This window comes from Lynx canadensis, chromosome A3 (assembly GCF_007474595.2).
Source record: "Lynx canadensis isolate LIC74 chromosome A3, mLynCan4.pri.v2, whole genome shotgun sequence".
Lineage (NCBI taxonomy): Eukaryota > Metazoa > Chordata > Mammalia > Carnivora > Felidae > Lynx > Lynx canadensis.
Window position 1 is genome coordinate 31,752,706 of NC_044305.1, and position 22,752 is coordinate 31,775,457.

A 22,752-nucleotide genomic window follows, 5' to 3' on the forward strand; every position below is an offset into this window, starting at 1 on the left:
GCTAAGAATGGTTTCTGTATTTTGTAATGGCTGAAAAAAAAAAGAATATTTCATGACACACAAAATTATATGAAATTCAAATTTCACTGCCTGTAACTAAACTTTTATTGGAACACAGCCAGAGTCATTCATTTATGTAGAGTCTGGCTGCTTTCCAGCTGCAATGACAGAGCTGAGTAGTTGTAACAGAGAATGGCTCACAGATATTTACTGTCTGTTCCTCTGTAGAAAAGTTTGCTGATTTCTAGTTTTATCCATAAAGAAAATTTACTATGAATTCCAGTCACCTCAATTAGTGGTATGTCAGGGGTTGTTTGTTTACTTTTAAAAAGGAAGAAAGATATCACATAGAAGTCACTTACTTCAATAAGTATTTCATAATATTCTTTTATTTCCATGTTTTTGCCATGTAGTAGAGAAGAAGCAAAGTAGAGGCATTTTTGCTTTAGTGGTTAAGAGGTTTTTTTGTTTTGTTTTTTTTAAGATAAATCTAAGTTAGAATCCTTCTTCAACCACTTAACTTCCGGTGTGGTTGGAAGCATGTTACTTATTATCTCCTTGATTTTTATCTTCCTAAAATAGAAATAATAATTCCTGTCTCAGAAGGTTGTACCAAAGATTAAATGAAATTCAATAATATATTTAATTTAATTAACACAACATGCTGTTATTTTAAAACATTGACAATTTTTTGGACAATTTTGAAGAAACAGAAGAAACAAGAGAGACTGAAAATTGGATATACCTAAGGGTGGTGAAGATCTGAGGTTTTGAAATGCGTTGCATTTTCCTTCACCTAGGCTTAGGACACTTTAGAGAATTTGACTCTTTTTGCCTTGAATATGTTAATTAACCGACTAAGAAAAGTATGCAGTTCCTCAGGGGATTCTTTGTCCCTAAACCCTCAGAGACTTCCTGTGAATGGGTAGCCATCCAGACCCACCCTGGGAGAGGAGGTACTCTGAGCTGAAGTGGGGGTGTGATCTGCGGATCAGTGACTGTGTGGTGTGTGGGCTCTGAGCAGACGGGGAGGAGTAACCTGGTTGAAGATCAAAACACCTCTTCAATTGGTTCCTCTTACCCATTATAAATAACAAATGTTTGCAGTGGTCCTTCTGCTACACTTAACTTACAGAAAGGTTTTCTTCCCACAGGTTGCTTTTACCCTTCAGTTCTAAATTTGTAATTTCAGCATCAAAAACCAGAAGTTTTCATTTGTTAACCTTGCAGGGGTTGACAAATTAGGCAGGCTACCTGGTTTTGTAAACAAAGTTTTACTGGAACACATCCCTGTCCATTCATCTACACATTGCTTTCACACAAGTTGAGTCGTTGTGACCCAGACAGTAAAATTGAAAAGACACAGTTTCTGGCCCTTTAAGGAAAAGTTTGTCTACCTTCGTTAGAGTAACAAGTAGAAGACCATGAAAGCAGAATGCAGAAGACAGTGGAAGGTTATGTTTTAGTTTAGGTTCCTTCAGAAGCAATGATTTGGGTAAGCATTTATTTGGGAGGTGATCCCAGAAATACTGGTAAGGGAATGGGGGAGTGAGAGAAAGGATGGTAGTGTATGGTGCCTCAATGAGGAGGTTACTATAAGCATCGGGGCTTAATCCTCTTGAGACCTCGAGATACTAGACAGTGTAGAACTAGCCTCAGTATTTTTCTATCCAAGGGCCTAGATTTGGGGCTACTCTTGGAATATTCTATAACCCAGCACTTTCAGCCTGTCCAGCCTGCCTGCTGCTGATGCTTTTGCAGCCGGAGAAAGCCCTTCAGCAGACAGGTGGAGGTGTGTGGTCAGAAGCTAGCAGTAATTATGTGGGAACATACTTAACAGTGAGCACCAGGGGGATGTGGCAGGACAGCAACTTCTGTGTTTACATGTATTAAAAGGGATAATGATTTATACTTAACTCCTGGTTACATCTCTTCCACTCTGGCCTTTTCTGTGTGACCCTTGTTTTTACAATTGGTAAATGTAGATATACCTCTTTGTAGTCATATATGGTCTTATTCTGATCCTTTGAGTTGAGCTGAAAAAATGAAATTTTATCTCCTCTTAAAGTATTATTTACTCAATTCACCCATTAGTCTTCTTTCCGTGACTTGGCTACACAGCTGCCTATTCGTGTAAAATGCAATATAATTCTGTATCCTAAAGTAGAAGACCATGATTATGATGTGTTAAAGGCTGGAGATGGATCAACCATATATTTGGTTACTTTAAAATGCTTTGCGGGGTGCCTGGGTGGCTCAGTTGGTTAAGTGTCCAACTCTTGATTTCAGCCCAGGTCATGATCTCGTGGTTCTCAGATCAAGCCTGCATTGGGCTCTATGCTGGGCATGGAGCCTGCCTGAGATTCTCTCTCTCCCTCCCCAACTGCCCCTCCCCTCCTTGCACACACACTCTCTTAAAAAAATAATAAATACAGGGGCGCCTGGGTGGCGCAGTCGGTTAAGCGTCCGACTTCAGCCAGGTCACAATCTCGTGGTCTGTGAGTTCGAGCCCCGCATCAGGCTCTGGGCTGATGGCTCAGAGCCTGGAGCCTGTTTCCGATTCTGTGTCTCCCTCTCTCTCTGCCCCTCCCCCGTTCATGCTCTGTCTCTCTCTGTCCCAAAAATAAATAAACGTTGAAAAAAAAAATTAAAAAAAAAAATAATAAATACAATAAAAATAAATTTAAAAAAATAAATGCTTTGCAAGTATCCTGTCTCCCTTCCACAGGCACAGTTTTTAAAGCATTCTTCCCTTTATGGATTAACCAAGAACTTTGAGAAATTTACTGGTAGAATAAAATGTCTTGGGTTGTTTGAGGGATGTAAACTATATGTTTGTCTTTATTTTTTTATGCTAAATAAACCAAGTTAAGTAAGTTGTAAAGTAGATCCTCTAATGGATTGATGAAGTGAAAATAAGAATTTCTAAGTTGTATTTTGTTTTTCAGCTCACTTTGCCCTGTCATTTTTGGTCATGAAGTAAGTATTTTACTTTATCTTTACCCAAAAATACATAAAGTTGGCAAAAAAAAAATAGCTAATTTCTGTTAGCCAGATGTTTGTATTTTATTTTATTATTTTTTTTTAATTTTTTTTTTAACGTTTATTTATTTTTGAGACAGAGAGAGACAGAGCATGAATGGGGGAAGGGCAGAGAGAGAGGGAGACACAGAATTGGAAGCAGGCTCCAGGCTCTGAGCCATCAGCCCAGAGCCCAACTCGGGGCTCGAACTCACGGACCGTGAGATCGTGACCTGAGCTGAAGTCGGACGCTTAACCGACTGAGTCACTCAGGCGCCCCAGATGTTTGTATTTTAATAGGTCATTATTCTCCAGAAATGAATGATGTGAAAGGCAAACTACAGCTTCTTGTAATAACAAGCTACTTACTAATTCAAGCTAATAGGAATGAGGTTCTTTAAAGTGACTTTAGGTGTAAAGTATTAAAGCAGAAGCTAACAAATATTTCCCAGTTTTGTGGAGTAGATTCATGCTTTGCAAGGTAGGTCTTTACTCAGTAAAGATACCTCTTTGATTTTATGTGCTTCCTACCTTTTGCTTTTTAATCATTTGCATTATGGAAGTTTATATTTTAATTTCCTTAGGAAAAAAAGTAAAGTTCAATCATGCTTTTAAAAAAAATCTCAAATAAATGTAAATACAGAGGGAAGAACATCCCTTTTTTGCTAGTCATCTTTATGTTTTTCTTACTTTGGGGGTCCCCCCTCTTCTTTCACACTTGAGCTTGTTAAAGCAGGCTTGGCATTAGCACTCTTTGGAGGAAGCCAAAAATATGCAGATGACAAAAACAGAATTCCAATTCGAGGAGATCCACATGTCCTTGTTGTTGGAGATCCAGGCTTGGGAAAGAGTCAGATGCTACAGGTAGGAAATCAATCATCTCGTATTTAATGTATTCCTTATAAAATGTGTGACTGATTCACAAGTGAATTTTCTCAAAGCATGCAGTGTTTGTGTTCTAGAGGATATAGTTGGTCTGGTGGTATAAGTGAATTGGGGTTTATGTGAGTAAGATGTCACTTCTATCTGGCCATCCTTTCAAATTGAGTCAGTCTCTGTCACACAGGCTGTTGCAGGCATGCTGGTCTATTGAGATGTTACCTATTGTGAAATGTTAACCATTTCTCTAACCCCCTGCTTTTTTTGCATGGTATCAGTTTTGGTAGTCTTTTTTGTTGTGGCTTCACCTATGAACAGAATAGTTTGTGTAAGTAAAGAGCAGGGAAGCAGGGTCACACATTCTCTGATCACACAACTACATAAACAGTATATTGAGCTTAAGGAACAGTGTGATAAAGGTAAGAGATCTGTCTCTATACATCTTCACTGCTCTGAGTTTAAAGCAAGGCAACTTCTGTGAAAAACTTCTTGTTGGTCCCCAAGAAGATTCTGCCTGTGCCAATCAGAGCCTAGTGGTTCTCCCCATCAGGGCTTATGATGGCCCTAGAAGGCTCTGCTTGTTGGAATGCTTGTGGTTGCATTTGAGTGACACCTGGTAAGTCAGCCATAATGTCGTTTTTGAGAATGCCCATGTGTCCCCATTCCTCACCACCACCCCCAGTGTAGAAAAATGTGACCAGACCAGGGGTCTCTTTGCTAAGTTGTAGTCCTGTGGCTACTGCATCTTTGTCCAGGGGTCGGAACCTTGGTTGCATATCAGAATCACCTTTGGAACTCTTTGAAAATCCTGGGGCCTGCCTAGTCCAACTGAATTAAGAGTGTCTGGATTAGGGTCCTAGTGTCTGTGTGCAGATGACCCACCGCAGGTGATTGTGCTGTGCAGCAACCAGGATTGAGAACGACTTTGATGTCATCATTGCATTATAAACCCACTGTCCTTCACATCAGAATCATTATGTATTCCCTATGTTTGATTGTTACATCAGCCATCATTTTAATTCCTAAGCTGACATTTCATCTATGTTTCCATGTTCCTTTGGACCAACTGGGCCTACTTTAAAAAAAAAAGCAAAAACAACTCTGTCCTGAGCCCTTGCTAGAAACCTGACAGCAGAGACACAGCACCTAGTTTTAGGGGAAACAGTTGATGATAAAAATAAAAACAGGATACCTAGCCAGATTATGCATGTAAAAGGTCCATGTGTGGACCTGAATTGTTACAGCTTTCTTTTCTGTCTTTTATATCATTGTGTACATAGCGAATTAGTGTATTATAGGTAGAAGCCTGGTTAACTTCCACAGTGGCTAGTTATCTATACAAATAAATCTTACAGCTTATACATTTTGCTAATGGTGTATAAAAGTTCCATTTTTCTCTCTTACTCCTTTTTATCCCCCTCTTACTCCTTTTTTATTTAAGAAATAGATCTTAGCAGATAATGGTTTCAGAATACATTTAATGGTACCGAAAAAAATTTAATACTGAGAAATGGCATCGGCAACTTTTCATGGTTTTTAGACCTGGAATAATGCCTTTTAAACCATGGGCTCAATTTAAAAATAGAAGCTGTAATGTTGGTGGAAATTAAATGTTGTAAACAGAGGAGGGTATTTGGATGTAAGTCTTCTAGCCCTGCTCAACCAGTTTTTAAAAATTAGGCTAATACTGGGGCGCCTGGGTGGCGCAGTCGGTTAAGCATCCGACTTCAGCCAGGTCACCATCTCGCGGTCCGTGAGTTCGAGCCCCGCGTCGGGCTCTGGGCTGATGGCTCAGAGCCTGGAGCCTGTTTCCGACTCTGTGACTCCCTCTCTCTCTGCCCCTCCCCCATTCATGCTCTGTCTCTCTCTGTCCCAAAAATAAATAAACGTTGAAAAAAAAAATAAAATAAAAAAAATAAAAATTAGGCTAATACTAACAGTCATCATTTACTTTATATTTTTAATCCTCTTTTCCTCTGACCATTTAGTAAGCCATCATCATCCTCTCAGACTAATAAGGGATTACAAATAACAAAAATAGTGAGGGGCGCCTGGGTGGCTCAGGTGGTTAAGCATCCAACTCTTGATTTCAGCTCAGGTCATGATCTCAATGGTGGTGGGATTGAGCCCCCACATCAGGCTCCGTGCTGAGAGCCTGCTTAGGATTCTCTCTCTCTCTCTCTCTCTCTCTCTCTCTCTCTCTCTCTGCCCTTCCCTTGCTCACGCTCTCAGAATAAACATTTTTTAAAAATGATAGCTACTGTTTATAAGCTAGATATCATAGGGTCCCTTGGGTTGGGCACTGCACATGTCCAGAGCACACTATCAACATAGCAGTGTGAGCATTGTCTCCTGTGGTTATGCAGTGCACAACACGCACAGTGGCCTTGCATTGGGCACTTACTGTGTGCCAGGTACCAGATTTAAGTGGCTTATATACAAAACCTCATTTATTCCTCAGGGATATATGTGATTAAACAAGGAAGCTGAGGCTCAGAGAGATCTGAGAGCAGCATAGCCGGTACATGGTAGAGCCAAAATTTCAACGTTTATTTATTTTTGGGACAGAGAGAGACAGAGCATGAACGGGGGAGGGGCAGAGAGAGAGGGAGACACAGAATCGGAAACAGTGGTAGAGCCAAAATTTAAACAGGTTTTCTTGGGGCACCTGGGTGGCTCAGTCAGTTAAGCATCTGACTCTTGACCTCAGCTCAGTTCATGATCTCAGGGTCATGAGTTCAGGCCCCATGTTGGGGCCTAGGCGTAGAGCTTGCTTTAAGAAGAAGAATAACAACAAAAACCCAGGTCTGCTTGACTCTGGAGGTCCACACTTTTAACTCTTGTGTTATTTAATCACTTTTCTGACCTGCCGTAGCTTGTTTACTCAGGTGAGCATTATTGATCCACTTTATTACCTGATGTATGAAGAAGCATTGAAGCCTTTGAAATTAAAATTGGTACTCATGTGTTTTCTGTTTGAACTTGAAAACGAAGCATAAAATGAAGTTGTATAATATTCACATGACCACAGTCATCAGAGGCAGGCTGCCTGGATTTGATTGAATCCTCACCTCCCACCTTCATAGCTACTGTGAGTTAGTGTATGCAGGGCTTGGTTTCTACGTGATTAAGTGGGGATGTAATAATGCCTTCCTACCTCACTACTGTGGTAGTGAAGGTTGTATAGTAAAACTGTTAGAAGAATAGCTGGCAGGGATGCCTGGGTGGCTCAGTCGATTAAGCGTCCGACCTTGAATTTTGTTCAGGTCATGATCTCATGGTTCATGAGATCAAGCCCTGCATCAGGTTCTGTGCTGACAGTGCAGAGCCTTCTTGGGATTCTCTCTCTCTCCTTCTCTCTCTGCCTCTCCCCTGCTTGTGCTTTCTCTCTGTCTCCCTCCCTCTCTCTCTCTCTCTCTCTCTCCCTCCCTCCCTCCCTCCCTCAAAAATAAATAAATAAACTTAAGCAAAAAGAATATCTGGCATATAGCTGATATTTGTAAGCAGTTACTATTTGTTTTTCTTTTACTTTGGTTGATTCTCTTAAACCTTTTGTTTCCTTAGGCAGTATGCAATGTTGCTCCACGTGGTGTGTATGTTTGTGGTAATACCACAACCACCTCTGGTTTGACTGTAACTCTTTCAAAAGATAGTTGCTCTGGAGATTTTGCTTTGGAAGCTGGTGCCCTTGTACTTGGTGATCAAGGTAAGAGACCAAACTCTCCACTGTTTACAACATTTAATTTTTCACTAATATTACAGCTTCTATTTTTAAATTGAGCCAAGGGTTTTAAAGGTATTATTCCAGATCTAAATAATTAGTAATTCTGGGGCTTTTGGGTTTTTTTTTTTTTAAGTCTGTTCCAGTTCATTTCTTTACATTCTGTTCAAGACGCATTTGGACAGCACTGTATTGACCAGTGAGTTGAGAATGAGTGCCAGAAAAAAATAACCGGAAATGCAGTTTACGCTGCGGAATTGAAACTGGTACTTAATGTCATTCATTGTCAGAATCTTGCGATAGACACAATTATATATCAAGTCAGTCAAGTCAAATAGGTATAGATAACTCCTTGCACTTCCCATTTCATATCAACCATCACAATTGTTTAAAAGCCTGTTTTAAAGCTTTACATCAAGCTCCCTGTGGGGTGGAATATGGTTATCTGTTGACTGCCACATTTATCTTGTCTAATACATAGGTGCATAGTAAGTACTTGCAGAATGCATTACTATTACTTAGTTCAGAATACTTCGAGATGCCTTGGAACTGAAAATAAGGTAAATGTTATTATCCTTTACTCTCAGAGGACTTACAAATAAGAATTTAGACTATTACATTATAATTAGAATTTTGCTGTTTTTTAACCCATCTCATTGGATGTTTGTCAGGATTTGATGGAGAGTTTATAAGAAATCCAGTTGGAGGGCTTAGCAAGAAGGGATCTCTGATTAAGCATTGCTACCTAAGTTTCTCTTTGTGATGCTGTAACTCTATTGGAAACATGTTCCTATGTATGTGTCAGGCAGTGTCCAGATTCCAGTCCAGTCAAGGCCATTCATTCCTTTGTTTGCTGACGACCTCCACATTTCTGAATCCAGATCCTATCAGCAGCCCCCACCCACCCCCTTCCTTAATACTTTACCTGCTTGGTTTCCAGGACACTCTACACTTCTGGTTTTCTTACTTCATTAACTGTTCCTTCTCAGTCTTGGTCTTTATCTCCCCAACCTTAACTGGTTGGCACCTCCAGGTGCTTAGGTTTTGTACCTGTTTTCTTCTTAGTCTATGTTACCTTCTCAATGATCTTATCTAGTCTCATGGCTTTGCCTACCTGTATGCCGAAAATTTCCAAATTTATATCTCTTCTTCCTTGAACTCCAGGCACATCTTTTTTTTTTTTTTTTTTTTTTTTTAGAGAGATAGAGAGAGAGAGAGAGAGAGAGAGAGGGAGGGAGGGAGAGAGAGCATGAGCAAGCGCAAGCAGGGGAGGGGTAGAGGGAGAGAGAAAATCTTAAGCAGTCTCCATGCCCTAACTCGGGGCTCAATCTCACAAAATCAAGAGTTGGATGCTTAACTGAGCCAAAATCAAGAGTTGGATGCTTAACTGACTGAGCCATCTAGACACCCCCAGGCACATATTTCTTTTTTTATTTTTTTAATATATGAAATTTATTGTCAAATTGGTTTCCATACAACACCCAGTGCTCATATCAAAAGATGCCCTCTTCAAAACCCATCACCCACCCCCCCCTCCCTTCCACCTCCCATCAGCCCTCAGTTTGTTTTCAGTTTTTAAGAGTCTCTTATGCTTTGACTCTCTCCCACTCTAACCTCTCTCTTTTTTTTTTTTCTTCCCCTCCCCCATGGGTTCCTGTTAAGTTTCTCAGGATCCACATAAGAGTGAAAACATATGGTATCTGTCTTTCTCTGTATGGCTTATTTCACTTAGCATCACACTCTCCAGTTCCATCCACGTTGCTACAAAGGGCCATATTTCATTCTTTCTCATTGCCACGTAGTACTCCATTGTGTGTATAAACCACAGTTGATGGACATTTAGGCTCTTTCCATAATTTGGCTATTGTTGAGAGTGCTGCTATAAACATTGGGGTACAAGTGCCCCTTATGCATCAGTACTCCTGTATCCCTTGGGTAAATTCCTAGCAGTGCTACTGCTAGGTCATAGGGTTCTTAATGCCTGTTTTTACAGTATCTCTATAACTTCCTCAGACTTAACACATCCGAAATCAAAATTCCGATATTCTCTTTCAAACCTATTTTTATAGTCTTTCCCATGTCAGTTAATGATAATTCCATCCTTCTATTTGCTAAAATCAGAAAATGTACAGTCATATTTGGCTTTTACATATACCCCACATCCAGTCTATCAACAAATATTGTGGGCTCTACCTTCCATATGTATATATATATATATATATACAGTATTGAGACTCTTCTCCATTGCTGCTACCCTGATCCAAGACACCATCATCTCTTACATGGATTATTACTGCGATCTCCTAGTTGGAATGCTTGTGACCACCCTTGCCCTTTCCATTGTTCTTAACAAGGCAGAACAATCCTGTTAAAACTCAGATAAAGTTATTCTCCTGCTCAAAACCCTCCAGTGGCTTCCTATCTCACTGGGAGTGAAAGCTCAAGGCTTGACAGTAGTCCAGGGCCATTCACATTCTCGCCTTTTAATCACCTCTTTTGCCTCATTATCTACTGCTTCCTTCTTATTCTCCAGTTACACCACCAGCACATTTTACATTCCTGCATTAGGCTTTTTTAATTGTTATTCCCTTTGCCTGTGCTTCCCTTACTCCAGATAAGTCCGCAAGGCTTGTTCCCTTTCCTCCTTGAAGTTTTTGCTCAAATGTCCTTTCCTTACCCCAGAAAACTGATCTTATATAATTATGCCTATCTCATGTAGTTGTTGAAATATACTATCTTTTGAATATGCATATCTCTTATTTCACCTGTTTGAACATAAGTCTTTAAGCTTTCTGAGGGTCACTCGTATCTTCATTTTTGTAGCACTCACAACACATGCCTTGCCTATGAAAAATGTTGAATGAGAAAATATTACATAAAAGTTAGTTACGACAAGTGTTTTATTTGCTGTAAAACAAGCACAAATTCTCTACTGTATGACATTTTATAATTTTAACTGCTAGAAACAATTACAAATAATTTCCTTATTGTGGAACAGTTTCCATCCTGTAAGATTTGGAACTTAACCAAAGAAAGCTTTTTGTCTGTATTATTTTACTGTGACTGTAGGTATTTGTGGGATAGATGAATTTGATAAGATGGGGAATCAACATCAAGCCTTGTTAGAAGCTATGGAACAACAGAGTATTAGTCTTGCTAAGGCTGGCATGGTTTGTAGCCTCCCTGCAAGAACTTCCATCGTCGCTGCTGCAAATCCAGTTGGAGGACACTACAATAAAGCCAAAACAGTTTCTGAGAATTTAAAGTAAGTCTCTTTGGATATTTATACCTTTAATGTATTGAATCCTTATAAATCAGTAAGAAAAAGATAACTGAGGACATAATAGTTCACAGAAATGATAATTTCTAGTAAATGTACAAAAACATGTTGAGCACAACAAATTAAAGCAATGAAGTACCATTGATAGCTACCAGATTGGCAAACATTTTTTATATTAATAATAATTATTGGCAAAGGGTTGGGAAAATAAGTTCTCACATATTCAGGTTAGCGTATTGAAGGACAACTGGCATGTTTATTATCACTGTTTGAAATATACATTCCATTTGTTTTAGCCAGTTCTACTTTTAGGAATCATACTCACAGAAATAGTCATGTAAGTGCACAGAGACGCATTTACAAGTTGGGTATTATGCCGTTGTATATCACAGACAAAAAGCGGAAACAGCTTAAAATGCCCATTGGTAGGAAAGTGGTTAAACTATGGAAGGCCGAACAGTGGAGAATAGCAGGTATAAAAATGGAAGTAGCTCTGTGTGTGCTGATAGGGAAACATGTCTGTGCTTACTGTTAAGTGAAAAGAGCACATTACATACTTATAAATGGGGTATGACCCCACTTTTTCCCAAAAACAGAGTTTGTATTGGTATGTGTGTATGCTTTCTCTTCTAGTTTGTTCTGTACAGGTTGGACAAAAGGCATAGGGAGGGGAAAATAGGTTGAAGTGATTGTGGAAGTGAGAAAAAGACAAAAGAATGCCTCATGTGAAAAATTGGAAGCTTAAATTCTAGAGGGAAAAAACCCAAATTTCCTAATATTTGATAATGTGTACCTTTAATACAGAAATGGTACATGGCAAAATATACAATAGTACTTGGAGGTGCTATACCACCACACCAAAAAAGTCAATCTAGGGACCCCTGGGTGGCTCAGTCAGTTAAGTGGCCAGCTCTTGATCTCAGTTCAGGTCTTGATCTCAGGTCATGAGTTCAAGCCCTATGCTGGGTATGAAGCCTACTTTAAAAAAAAAAAAAAAGTCAATCTATTAGTTTTTCTTAATAAAATGACAAAGTGCTATATTGGAAAGATCAGAAAGATTCTATTGAACAAGGACTTGGTTTTTAGATTCTGGTTTTTAGTGGTACCCAAACCTGTTTTGGGGTGTTGACCAAATTCTTTAGCTACTTTGAATTTCAGTTTTATTGTCTCAAATAGAAGGATAATCTGATTGGTGGGATCAGGGAAGATGACTAAGTAGAACACGGCATTGTTATTATAATGATTCTAATGACTTCTAAGAAAAAGTGGGTTTTTTAATCTAAATAATCATAGATGCTTTGAGAGACTCAATGTCTTGGTGAAAGAAAACATACAAAAGATTAAAACGACCCAACTAGATAACCTCTGGTGTATCATATAGCATTTGTTTTAAAATTCAAAGGCATTGTGAAACTTACCATTAGGTAGTAATATAGAACACAGATATGGTGTGAGAAGGGGCCTTATCATTAACCTACCAAAGGTAGGTACATGTATGACTGGTGTGTGGCCTGGTGTCTCTCCAGAGTTGGTGGGTGTATCGAATACAAAAGCTATTGTTTGTTTCTTTAACATAAACTTTATTTTTTTAAAGTTCTACATGGAACTTCAATAGTAAATAAGTAAATGGTTTTCTACTTGTTTTGATTCCAATCATTGGTTCTTCCTTCTTCCCTGCCTCTTAGAATGGGGAGTGCCCTGCTGTCCAGATTTGATTTGGTCTTTATCCTGTTAGACACCCCAAATGAGGACCATGATCACTTACTCTCTGAACATGTGATTGCAATAAGAGCTGGAAAGCAGAGAACTGTTAGCGGAGCCACTGTAACTCGCATGAATAGTCAAGATTCAAATACTTCTGTACTTGAAGCGGTGTCTGATAAACCATTATCAGAAAGATTAAAGGTATGAATGTTTCTGCTCCTTAGTCATTCATTTCGGTTCTGTTTGGATGTCAGAGTTCAGTATGTTGCTTATTGTAGAGTAGTAGTATATAAGCTTTCATGCCAAAACCTTTCATGTTACAGTAGTAGGGTTTATATAAACTGCATTAGAAATAATCTGTCACCTAGACTCAGAGCTGGAACTACAGTGTTTGGCTTCTTTGGAAAGTCTTTTAGAACTTTATATGTATCTAAACAGGTTATTTTAACAGAAAGATTTTATTTGCTATCCTTGTAATCTTTTTTTATCATGCTTCAGGTGGTTCCTGGAGAAAAAATAGATCTAATTCCCCACCAGCTGTTGAGAAAGTACATTGGTTATGCTCGGCAGTATGTCTATCCAAGGCTGTCCACAGAAGCTGCTCAGATTCTTCAAGATTTTTACCTTGAGCTCCGGAAACAGAGCCAGCGGTTAAATAGCTCACCAATCACTACTAGGCAGCTGGAATCTCTGATTCGTCTAACAGAGGTTTGTTTTAAATTCATGCTTTTTTGACTTAAAAATGGGGGCAAGAGGTGGTATGATTTCTCTCAATTTCCTGCATAATTAACTTGACTTTTCTTCCAGCTGAGAGACAATTAGAAATGGATGTATAAAAATGTTTAAAAATGTTTGGCCATATCTGTAACAGAGCCAATCAAGCCACTTCTTTCTAGGCACAGAACCAGTTACTAACCATGCAACTTCCCCCCCACCCCCTTTTAATGACATTGAAGACTCCTGGAGTGTGACAAGTAGTTAGGTTAATTAAGGATTCTGAGATTCTAAGTTGAATATATGGGAGCATGGAATATGTCAGTATTTGATCTGATACATGACAAGTCCATAAGCATAGTACCTGTTTTTCTAATAGCAGTAACATTTATTCACAGGTTTGGAATGCTAAGAGAACTCTGGCAGTTAAAATCGCTGGAGTTTGGGCTTTTTGCTTTAAAATCAGATTATTTCTTCTATGTTGTTTTAACAAATTGGTTAGGCATGATTTCCTGAAAGTAAAAGGCAAGGAAAAACCAAGGGTATTTCATAATCAAATTTTCTGAAATGAACACTCAGAAAGATATATGTTAGATAAAAATAGGTTTTAATCCTATTTTATTTAGTTCATTTATTTAGTTTATTAAGTTTATTTGTTTATGTTGTTGGGGGGGAGGAGCAGAGAGAGAGAGGGAGAGAGAATCCCAAGCAGGCCCTATGCTGTCAGCATGGAGCCCATTGTGGGGCTCGAATCCACAAACTGTGAGATCATGACCTGAGCCAAAATCAAGAGTTGGACATTTAACTGACTAAGCCACCCAGGTGCCCCTAATCCATATTTTAAATGAGCGATTGGGGTGCCAGAGTGGCTCAGTCAGTTAAATGTCTGACTTTGGTTCAGTCATGATCTTTGGTTTGTGGGTTCGAGCCCCACGTCAGGCTCTGTGCTGACAGCTCAGAGCCTGGAGCCGCTTCAGGTTCTCTGTCTTCCTCTCTCTGCTCCTCCACTGCTCGCATACTGTCTCTCTCTCTCTTTCTCAAAAATAACAAATTTTTTAAAATAAAATGAGTGATTGTTTTCATACTCAAGTTTTCAGATAATTTTATTCTGACTTTGGTATTATAGTCCTCCTTCTGCAATCAGTTTTTGTGTAAAATGAATAAATGAAACAATCTTAGACCTACTTTACCTGCTCAAACAATGTCAAATATACTTACTGTTGTTATTTAAAAATGGTTTTTTTCTTTCAAAGGCACGAGCAAGGTTGGAATTAAGAGAAGAAGCAACCAAAGAAGATGCTGAGGATATAGTTGAAGTTATGAAGTATAGGTAAGATTAAATTTTAAATGCTGTTTTAAATGAAATATCAGTCATCGTTTCATCTCAAATTAAATATTTAATTATGCCAAGCAAAATTATTTTTACTTAGCCCATTGGATCCTTTTAACAAACTATATTTTCTTGGTTTAAAATATTTGTATAAAGAAACAATTTTTATATTAAAATGTTTTGAATGGGTATACATTCACATAGTTATAAAATCAATTCAAAAATACATATTTTGAGAATACTCAAAAGGAACAGCCTCATAATGGGTAAAATCATCATTAACACTTAATGACTACCAACCCTTTCAACCAATTCCTAACATTCCCTTTTGTATAAACATCCTGTTGGTTTAATATTCTACTGTGCTTAGACTGTCAGTTTCCTCTTTTACACGATTCAGTACTAGGGTTTGAGGGGTCTTGTTGATGAAAATTTTACCAAGCTGGCTTCATTCCCTCTCTAGTTGACTTCATTGTGTTGGAGACCCTCAGTTTGCCATTCGTCAGCAACCAGACAGTGTAGGAATTACTAGACTGTCTCATTCAGTGTGCTGCCAGGGATTCAGTGTACTAGCATGTGAAATAAAGGAGTGGCCATAAATACCAGTTGTCTGACTTATGATGGACCTAGCTTCCTGGCAGACCAGACCAATAAGAATCCTAGAGATTGCCTACAGGGCACCTGACTGGCTCAGGTGGTAGAGCATGTGACTCTTGACCTCAGGGTCTTGAGTTCAAGCCCCATGTGAGGTGTAAGGCTTACTTGGACAAAAAAAAAAAGATACCTAGAGATTGCCCTAACAGAGATTCTTTTTTCACTAGAAAACAAAGCCACTGAACCTAACCAAAATTCCAAAAAATTTGGATTCTAACTTTGTTCCCAATTAAAAACAAGGACCACTAGTAGGGACTCCTTGTTTAATGATAAAAAGTTGCCTCTTAGTTTAGAAATTTTCTTAACAGACTGCTTTTTTTTTTTTTTAAGTTTGTTATGAGAGAGGATGCGCATATGCGTGAGTGGGAGAGGGGCAGAGAGAGAGAGGGAGAGAAAATCCCAAGAAGGCTCCATGCTGTCAGCACAAAACCTGACATGGGGCTTGATCCTGCAAACCATGAGATCATGACCTGAGCTGAAACCAAGAGTTGGCCGCTTAACCAACTGAGCCACCCAGGCTCTCCTGAGCATCCTGCTCTTAAATTCTCCACCTGTGGCAGTGGGGCTATCATTGCTACTCCTGGTTTCCTTTTCCATTTAATGATCTCTCACCCTTTAGACCTACTGGTGCCTGGCTCTACTGAATAATATCATGGATAGACTTGGGCTATCCAGCAAATCACGGATCAAACTACCTTATTACTCTCTCTTACCTGTAACATTCTCTTTTTAGGCTTTACCCTAACTTAGTTTCCTTAGGCCTCAGACCCCAGATATTGCCTCAAGCAGCCATCTAGTATTTCCCCACAATAAGTCCACTGGTCTGATTCATTCTCATATCTGAGCATTACACATTATAAATTACACATTAAACCTTTTCAATAAAAATGCCATATTGATTCTGCATGTCTGAATCCTCATGTCGGACAGTGTTTACATGTACTTTTTCCATCCAAGAGGAACTCTTCCATATTTTTTTGTGTAACTTTGTATTTTTTTCTACTACTTCCAAAGTTGCCTTGCTGGTAATTCTGAATTAGTTTTAGGCTGTCAATTTACTCCTGAACTCCTGAAAAAAGAGATCTCATTGTTAAATATAAACAGTATCTACATGAAATTACTAGTTTGTTTCCTTGAACTGAATGTGCTTTATTGGCTTTTACACAAATTTTCAGATAAAAAGAATAGGTTGATTCCTAGTGATTGGAATTATTTCCTAGTGATTCCTAGTGACTGCCATTATTTCCATGGTAGATATCAAGATCCAGTTAAACACAGAGACTAGGTTGTGAATTACCACTTACCATGCTTTCTGTCCTTAGTCTATGCTCTAGGAGAGCAGGGACCCTATCTGTCATCTTTACCAGTGTACTCCCAGGGCCCATACCTAGCACACAGCACACCCTCAGTAAATGTACTGCATTGATAGTAAAGTTGACCATGGGAATCATCTTTCATTCATTAACTCTTCCATTTCAGAGTTTCCCTCTCTTGAGTTGTGAATGTTTGTACTTAATGTGGTCTTGAATCTATAAAACTACATTTTAAGCAGAAGCAGAAGCCAAAATAAAATCTAAACTGTGATACAGTTCATCATAGTTATCAAAGCACATAGCTATAAAAACTAAATGTTTATGGCCAACAGTTCACTTAAGTTTTCTTTAAAAATATACTAGGAAGCACAGGAGAATAGAGCCACCTTCAAAGATGAAATATCATTGAGTTTTTTCTATTTCAGCAAAGTGGCTCAGATATTTATAAATCTTCACATCTGAAGCCATGTATCTCAGATTTAAATCCCAGATATTCCACTCATTGGCTGTGTAACCTTTGGCAAGTCACTTAACTTACCACACTTTGCTTCTTCATCTGTAAAATGCGAATAAGAATAGTCCCTAGATCAGAGGATTGTTGTACTAAATGGGGTAGCATATGGTGATTAAATATAATTAAGCTAAATATGAATTGTTAATACATAGTAGTTTAAAGCATTTTTGACAAGTACCTTATGAAAAATAAGCTATGGTTTATTATATTTACATAATCATATTACATTTCTTACCATTTATTAGTCTGATTTGGATGATTCATTCCTATTTGTACAGCTTTCTCTTTCACGTAAGCTCTTATCAGGAAACAAAACAAAGCTATGTTTTTAGTAACCCTATAAACTCATTGCTGTAAGCTCCTTAAGGGCAGGAATTACATCCGTTTTATTCATCAGTGCAAGTCTACTGCCTAGCAGGTGACCAGTTTATATATGATTAACCAATTCCTGATTAAATAACACCTTTGCCTCTGGGCTTTGTGTGAGATTGTATCTGTCCCATTGTACAGGCAGGGAGTCATCCACAGAGCTGGATTAGAAATGATGGCTAATTTTATCTCTCACTGGTGTTTTCAGACTTCTGGCTAAAATCCACTAGCAAGAGTGCATATGTCTTTCTTTGATGATACTGTGAAAATAAGAGGAAGCAGCAGAGAACTAAAAATAGTAGGTGGATCCTTTAATATCTAACCACCATTACTGCAAGTCAGCAGAACCGTTCTAGTTCATTCCCACAGTATTTTTAAACATCTTTCATCTGCCAGGTGCTGCACTAGGAGCTGGGAACATATCTTTGTCCTCTAAAGCCTAAATTTAGTATGTTTAGAATTTCTTTCTTTCATGAATCAAAAAGAATGTTCCAGGCATTTATATCATAGTCTATCAACTTTGTATTCTTACGCTTTTCTCTTTTCAAATGTAGATGTTTCTTAAAAGTGGCAACTGTGTCCAAAAATATTTTTATCGGCACATAGTTCATACCATAGTGAATTTCATAGTGGCTGTTCAAGCAATACATGTTGAAATCTTTGCTACGTGAGTCTCATGGTTATTTCCACATTTTTCTTCTTATGAACTGGGACAAAAATTTCCATACCCGTGCTACATTGGGTAACTCTGTTTTCCTCCCTTCTCGTTAAGCATGCTAGGAACTTATTCTGATGAATTTGGAAACCTAGATTTTGAGCGATCCCAGCATGGTTCTGGAATGAGCAACAGGTCAACAGCAAAAAGATTTATTTCTGCTCTCAACAACATTGCTGAAAGAACTTACAATAACTTATTTCAATTTCAACAACTTCGGCAGATTGCCAAAGAGCTTAACATTCAGGTATGATAAGCCAAATACTTAATCTTGTTTATGAAAATTTCAGGAGGTCTTTATTAAGTGTAGAATTTTTAAATATCAGAATATTTTGATGACTGTGGAAAACAGTATGGAAATTACTCAAAAAATTAAAAGTAGAACTACCCTATCTATGATTCAGCAATCGCACTATGGTATATTTACCCAAAGAATACAAAGGAATTCAAAGGAATATATGCATCCCTGTGTTTATTGCAGCATTATTTACAATAGCCAAAATATGGAAACAGCCCAAGTGCCAATTGTTGGATGAAGGGATAAAGAAGATGTGGTATAGAGAGAGAGAGCACGCATATGTGCTCGCTCGTTCTCTCTCTCTCTCTCTCTCTCTCAAAAATGAATAAATAAAAACTTCTAAGAAATTTTTTTAAATGTTTATTTTTGAGAGAAAGAGAGAGAGAGAGAGAGAGGGAGAGACTGAGATTGAGATGAGTGGGGGAGGGGCAGAGAGGGAGACGCAGAATCCGAAGCAGGCTCCAGGTCAGCACAGAGCCTGACACAGGGCTCGAACTCACTAACTGCAGATCATGACTTGAGCCAGTTGGACGCTTAACTGACTGAGCCATCCAGGCGCCCCCGAAGAAACAGACTCTTAGCTATAGTGAACAAACAGATGGTTATCAGAGGGGAGGTGGGTGAGGGAGTGGGTGAAATAAGTGATGGGGATTAAGAGTGCACTTTATCAGGGGCACCTGGCTTGCTCAGTTGGTGGAGTGTGCTCCTCTTAATCTCAGGGTGGTAAACTTGAGCCCCATGTTGGGTGCAGAGATTACTTAAGAATAAAATCTTTGCTTGGGCGCCTATGGTGGCTCAGTCAGTTAAGTGTTGGACTCTTGATTTTGGCTCAAGTCATGGTCTCATGGTTTGTGGGTTTGAGCCCCATATTGGGCTCTGCACTGATGATGCAGAGCCTGCTTGAGCTCCTCTCCCTCCCTCTCTCTCTGCCCCTCCCCTGCTCATTTTCTCTCTCTCTCTTTCTTTCAAAATAAATAAATAAGCTTAAATGAATAAATAAAAATAAAATCTTTGCAAAAAAAAGTATCACGAGCACTAAGTAATATATGGAATTGTTGAATCGCTATATTGTTCATCTGAAATGAACACTGTATGTTAACTACACTGGAACTAAAATTTTAAAATAAATAAATATAATGGAGATTGAAAAAATAAAAGATTTGGATGAAAAGAATGGAATAGGCTTTTTTGAAGTATTTTCTTTGTTTAAGCTATGAAATTAGCTAGTCAGAGCTTTAAAAAACAAAAACAAAAAAAACCCCAGCAGTGTTAGGGTTCCAGGGTGGCTCAGTCAGTTACACATCCCATTCTTGGTCTCAGCTCAGATCTTGATCTCAGGGTCATGAGTTCAAGCCCCATGTTGGACCCTACTCTGGGTGTGAAGCCTACCTAAAAACAAAAAACAAAAACAAAAAAAACCAGCAGTTTTTATCTAAAATGCATACCTACCTCTTTTGTAGCATCTTGATAGTTGAAGGAAACATAAGAGACTCACTTTCCATGTTTTTCTGACAAAATCTCTTGTGGGCAAGTCATCTTACATCTTTGCATCTCTGTTTCCTCGTTTGTTCAACAGACATGATTCCAGGGTCCGACTTCGGCTCAGGTCATGATCTTGGGGTCTGTGAGTTCGAGCCCCACGTCGGGCTCTATGCTGACAGCTCGGAGCCTGGAGCCTGCTTCGGATTCTATGTCTCCCTCTCTGCCTCTCTCTCTCTCTCTCTCTCTCTCTCTCTCTCTCTCTCTCTCTCAAAAATAAATAAACATTAAAAAAAATAGACATGATTTCACCTGCTCTGCTACTTGAAAGTTTTAGTGAAAATGAATGTAATAAGACTTTAAACATGTAAGATAGTTTATATGGAAAACTGTCCACTCAATTTCAAAATTGGAGCTAGTCTAATTTTTGTTTTGAAGCTAATCTAAAACAAATACAAAAAATACTCTGGATACTGGAGTTTTTAATTTTGATTAGCTCAGCTAATCAAATAGAATAGGATCTCACAATAGAATTGAAAGCTCATATGTAAGCAGTTTTCTCTATGAGGAAGTACAAATAAATTTATTTGCCCAAGAAACTTGAGGAATGCATGTTATGGTTTGAGAGATTCATTTTATAAATCATGTTTTTGCATATTATTTAATGGGCTGTTTTTTGATGTTTTATTCCAGGTTGCTGATTTTGAAAATTTTATCGGGTCACTAAATGACCAAGGTTACCTCTTGAAAAAAGGCCCAAAGGTCTACCAACTTCAAACTATGTAAAATGACTACCAACCCAGGACGTCTTGAGATTATTAGCAGTTTAAAACTATCTCAGTAATAAAGAGTATGATATATATATATATATATATATATATATATATATATATATATTGTTCTCTGGAAAATGATGTCCTAAAATTAATGTAATAGGAAAAAAGATTTAAGAAGTGATAAAGCCATGTGTTTAGTTTTTATAGTTTCTCTGAAAGATGAGAAAAATAAATTGTTTATATTTTTAAATGATGTGATTACATGTATTATATATAGTTGTATTTTTGACCTCTTTTATTCTTACTTTTTTTCTATAAAGTGTCCATCTGAGTAAACATTTGCTAAGTTACATCTTAATGTTTAAATAGCTCTGACACACAAAAAATGAATATATTTCAGAAATAAATTGAAAACAACTTTCAATTCCAAAAAAAGTTTGGAAATATTTTATATTGACACATTTAATTTAACATCTTAGTTACTGAAAAAAATTTTAAACCATATTATGTTTTATTACCAAAGTTAAATATGTACCTGTGGGTTTTGGTTTTTTTTTTTTAATGTTTATTTTTGAGAGAAAGAGAGAGAGAGAGTACAAGCTGGGGAGGGGCAGAGAGAAAAGGGGACAGAGGATCCCAAGCCAGCTCCACCGTGATAGCAAGTCCGATGTGGGGCTTGAACTCACAAATCATGAGATCATGACCTGAGCCAAAGTTGGACGCTCAACCAACTGATTCACCCAGGGGCCCCAAATATGTACCTATATTAAGTCAATAGCTGTGTAAGGCTTATTAAAACCAAGCCGCCTCAACTCACTACACAGAGGGTGAGGATGCTGTTCTCCTATTCTGTGTACGTACATAAATACACATACACAGTTTCCCATTTCTTTCCAATTTAGTTCTATGTCCTCTTTCTTGTTTCACTCCCTCCTTTTAGTAGAATTGATCTAGTAGCTTCCTGAGAAGAAGTTCATAAGGCAAATTCTACCCTTACCTCTGGATTGGGCATAGAATTTTAGTTTGTAAAACTAAAATTAGATGTTGCGTTTAGAAATCCAAGACCACAATCGCTTCCCAGCCTTTTGGCTAAGATCAAGTATAGAAATCCAAGGCCATTGTGATTTTTATTCATAGCATGTGACCTTTTTTTCTTCTTGAGAAGGTGCTTGGATCTTCCCTTTTCCCAGGTATCCTGAAATTGTATAATGTTTAATAACTATCCTGGTGGTCTCTCATGCCAAAAATATTGGTGTTATCGTTACCTCTTTTTTTCTCTTATCCCTGTATCAGTCCATCAACAAGTTTGCTCAGTACCTTTAATTGGTTCCAGTTCCACTATTCTGGATCAAGCCACCCTTTCTTGTACTGCTTTATAAGGACAAAGAGTCCACTTTATTCTGTTGCTGCCCCAGCAGGTGGAACGGATTTTTGACAGATACCCCTCTGAGGTGGATACACAGACAGTGGGTGATTATACCACTTGTGAATGAGGACACAGAACTTAACCAAAGTAGGTAAGCAACTTGATGTAAGACTATGAAAAATAAGAGCATAAAAAGGATTTCTAATAAGATGGAGGCATTCTCCTCTTTTTCTCCTATGAAGTTGCTCAAAACCAACAAGGAAACTGAGAAATACAAATATATAGTCCATCTTCTGTGAACTAGGAAACAACTGAAACCCCAAACCCCAACACACTAGGAAAAGCTGCCAAAAGCTGTCAGGATGACCCAGGTAGCCTTACAGGAGGGAAGAGGCGAGACGATGCCTGTTGGTGAATATCTTAGAAGAAACCAACAAAGTGTATTTCTTAAAGTATACTTTAAATATCTTTGGGGGTAAAAAGTAAAACCCCATGTTTGTAATAGTGTGAATATGGCATACAGGTTGGCAGCAGCAGCTTCTCTGGATCTTGCTGGAACACAAGAAATAGAACAGGAGAGGTTAAATGAGAAGTCACACTGATAAGCCACCATGAAGGA

General features: G+C 38.3%; 1 protein-coding gene across 2 annotated transcripts in view; it reads left to right on the forward strand.

Annotated features, from left to right (window-relative positions):
• Positions 1-20,999, forward strand: part of MCM8 (minichromosome maintenance 8 homologous recombination repair factor) — a 45,341-nt gene extending 24,342 nt beyond the window's left edge. The window contains exons 11-19 of one of the 2 annotated variants that reach the window (XM_030310067.2): positions 2,949-2,979; positions 3,745-3,885; positions 7,465-7,606; positions 10,691-10,886; positions 12,587-12,806; positions 13,104-13,313; positions 14,573-14,649; positions 18,272-18,461; positions 20,685-20,997. In XM_030310067.2, the coding sequence (XP_030165927.1) occupies positions 2,949-2,979; positions 3,745-3,885; positions 7,465-7,606; positions 10,691-10,886; positions 12,587-12,806; positions 13,104-13,313; positions 14,573-14,649; positions 18,272-18,461; positions 20,685-20,777 (1,300 nt within the window). In that variant the 3' untranslated portion in view covers positions 20,778-20,997. Of the gene's footprint in view, positions 1-2,948; positions 2,980-3,744; positions 3,886-7,464; positions 7,607-10,690; positions 10,887-12,586; positions 12,807-13,103; positions 13,314-14,572; positions 14,650-18,271; positions 18,462-20,684 lie in introns of both variants that reach the window. The other variant, XM_030310066.1, reaches the window with a different exon arrangement.
• Positions 21,000-22,752: the final 1,753 nt, after the last annotated feature.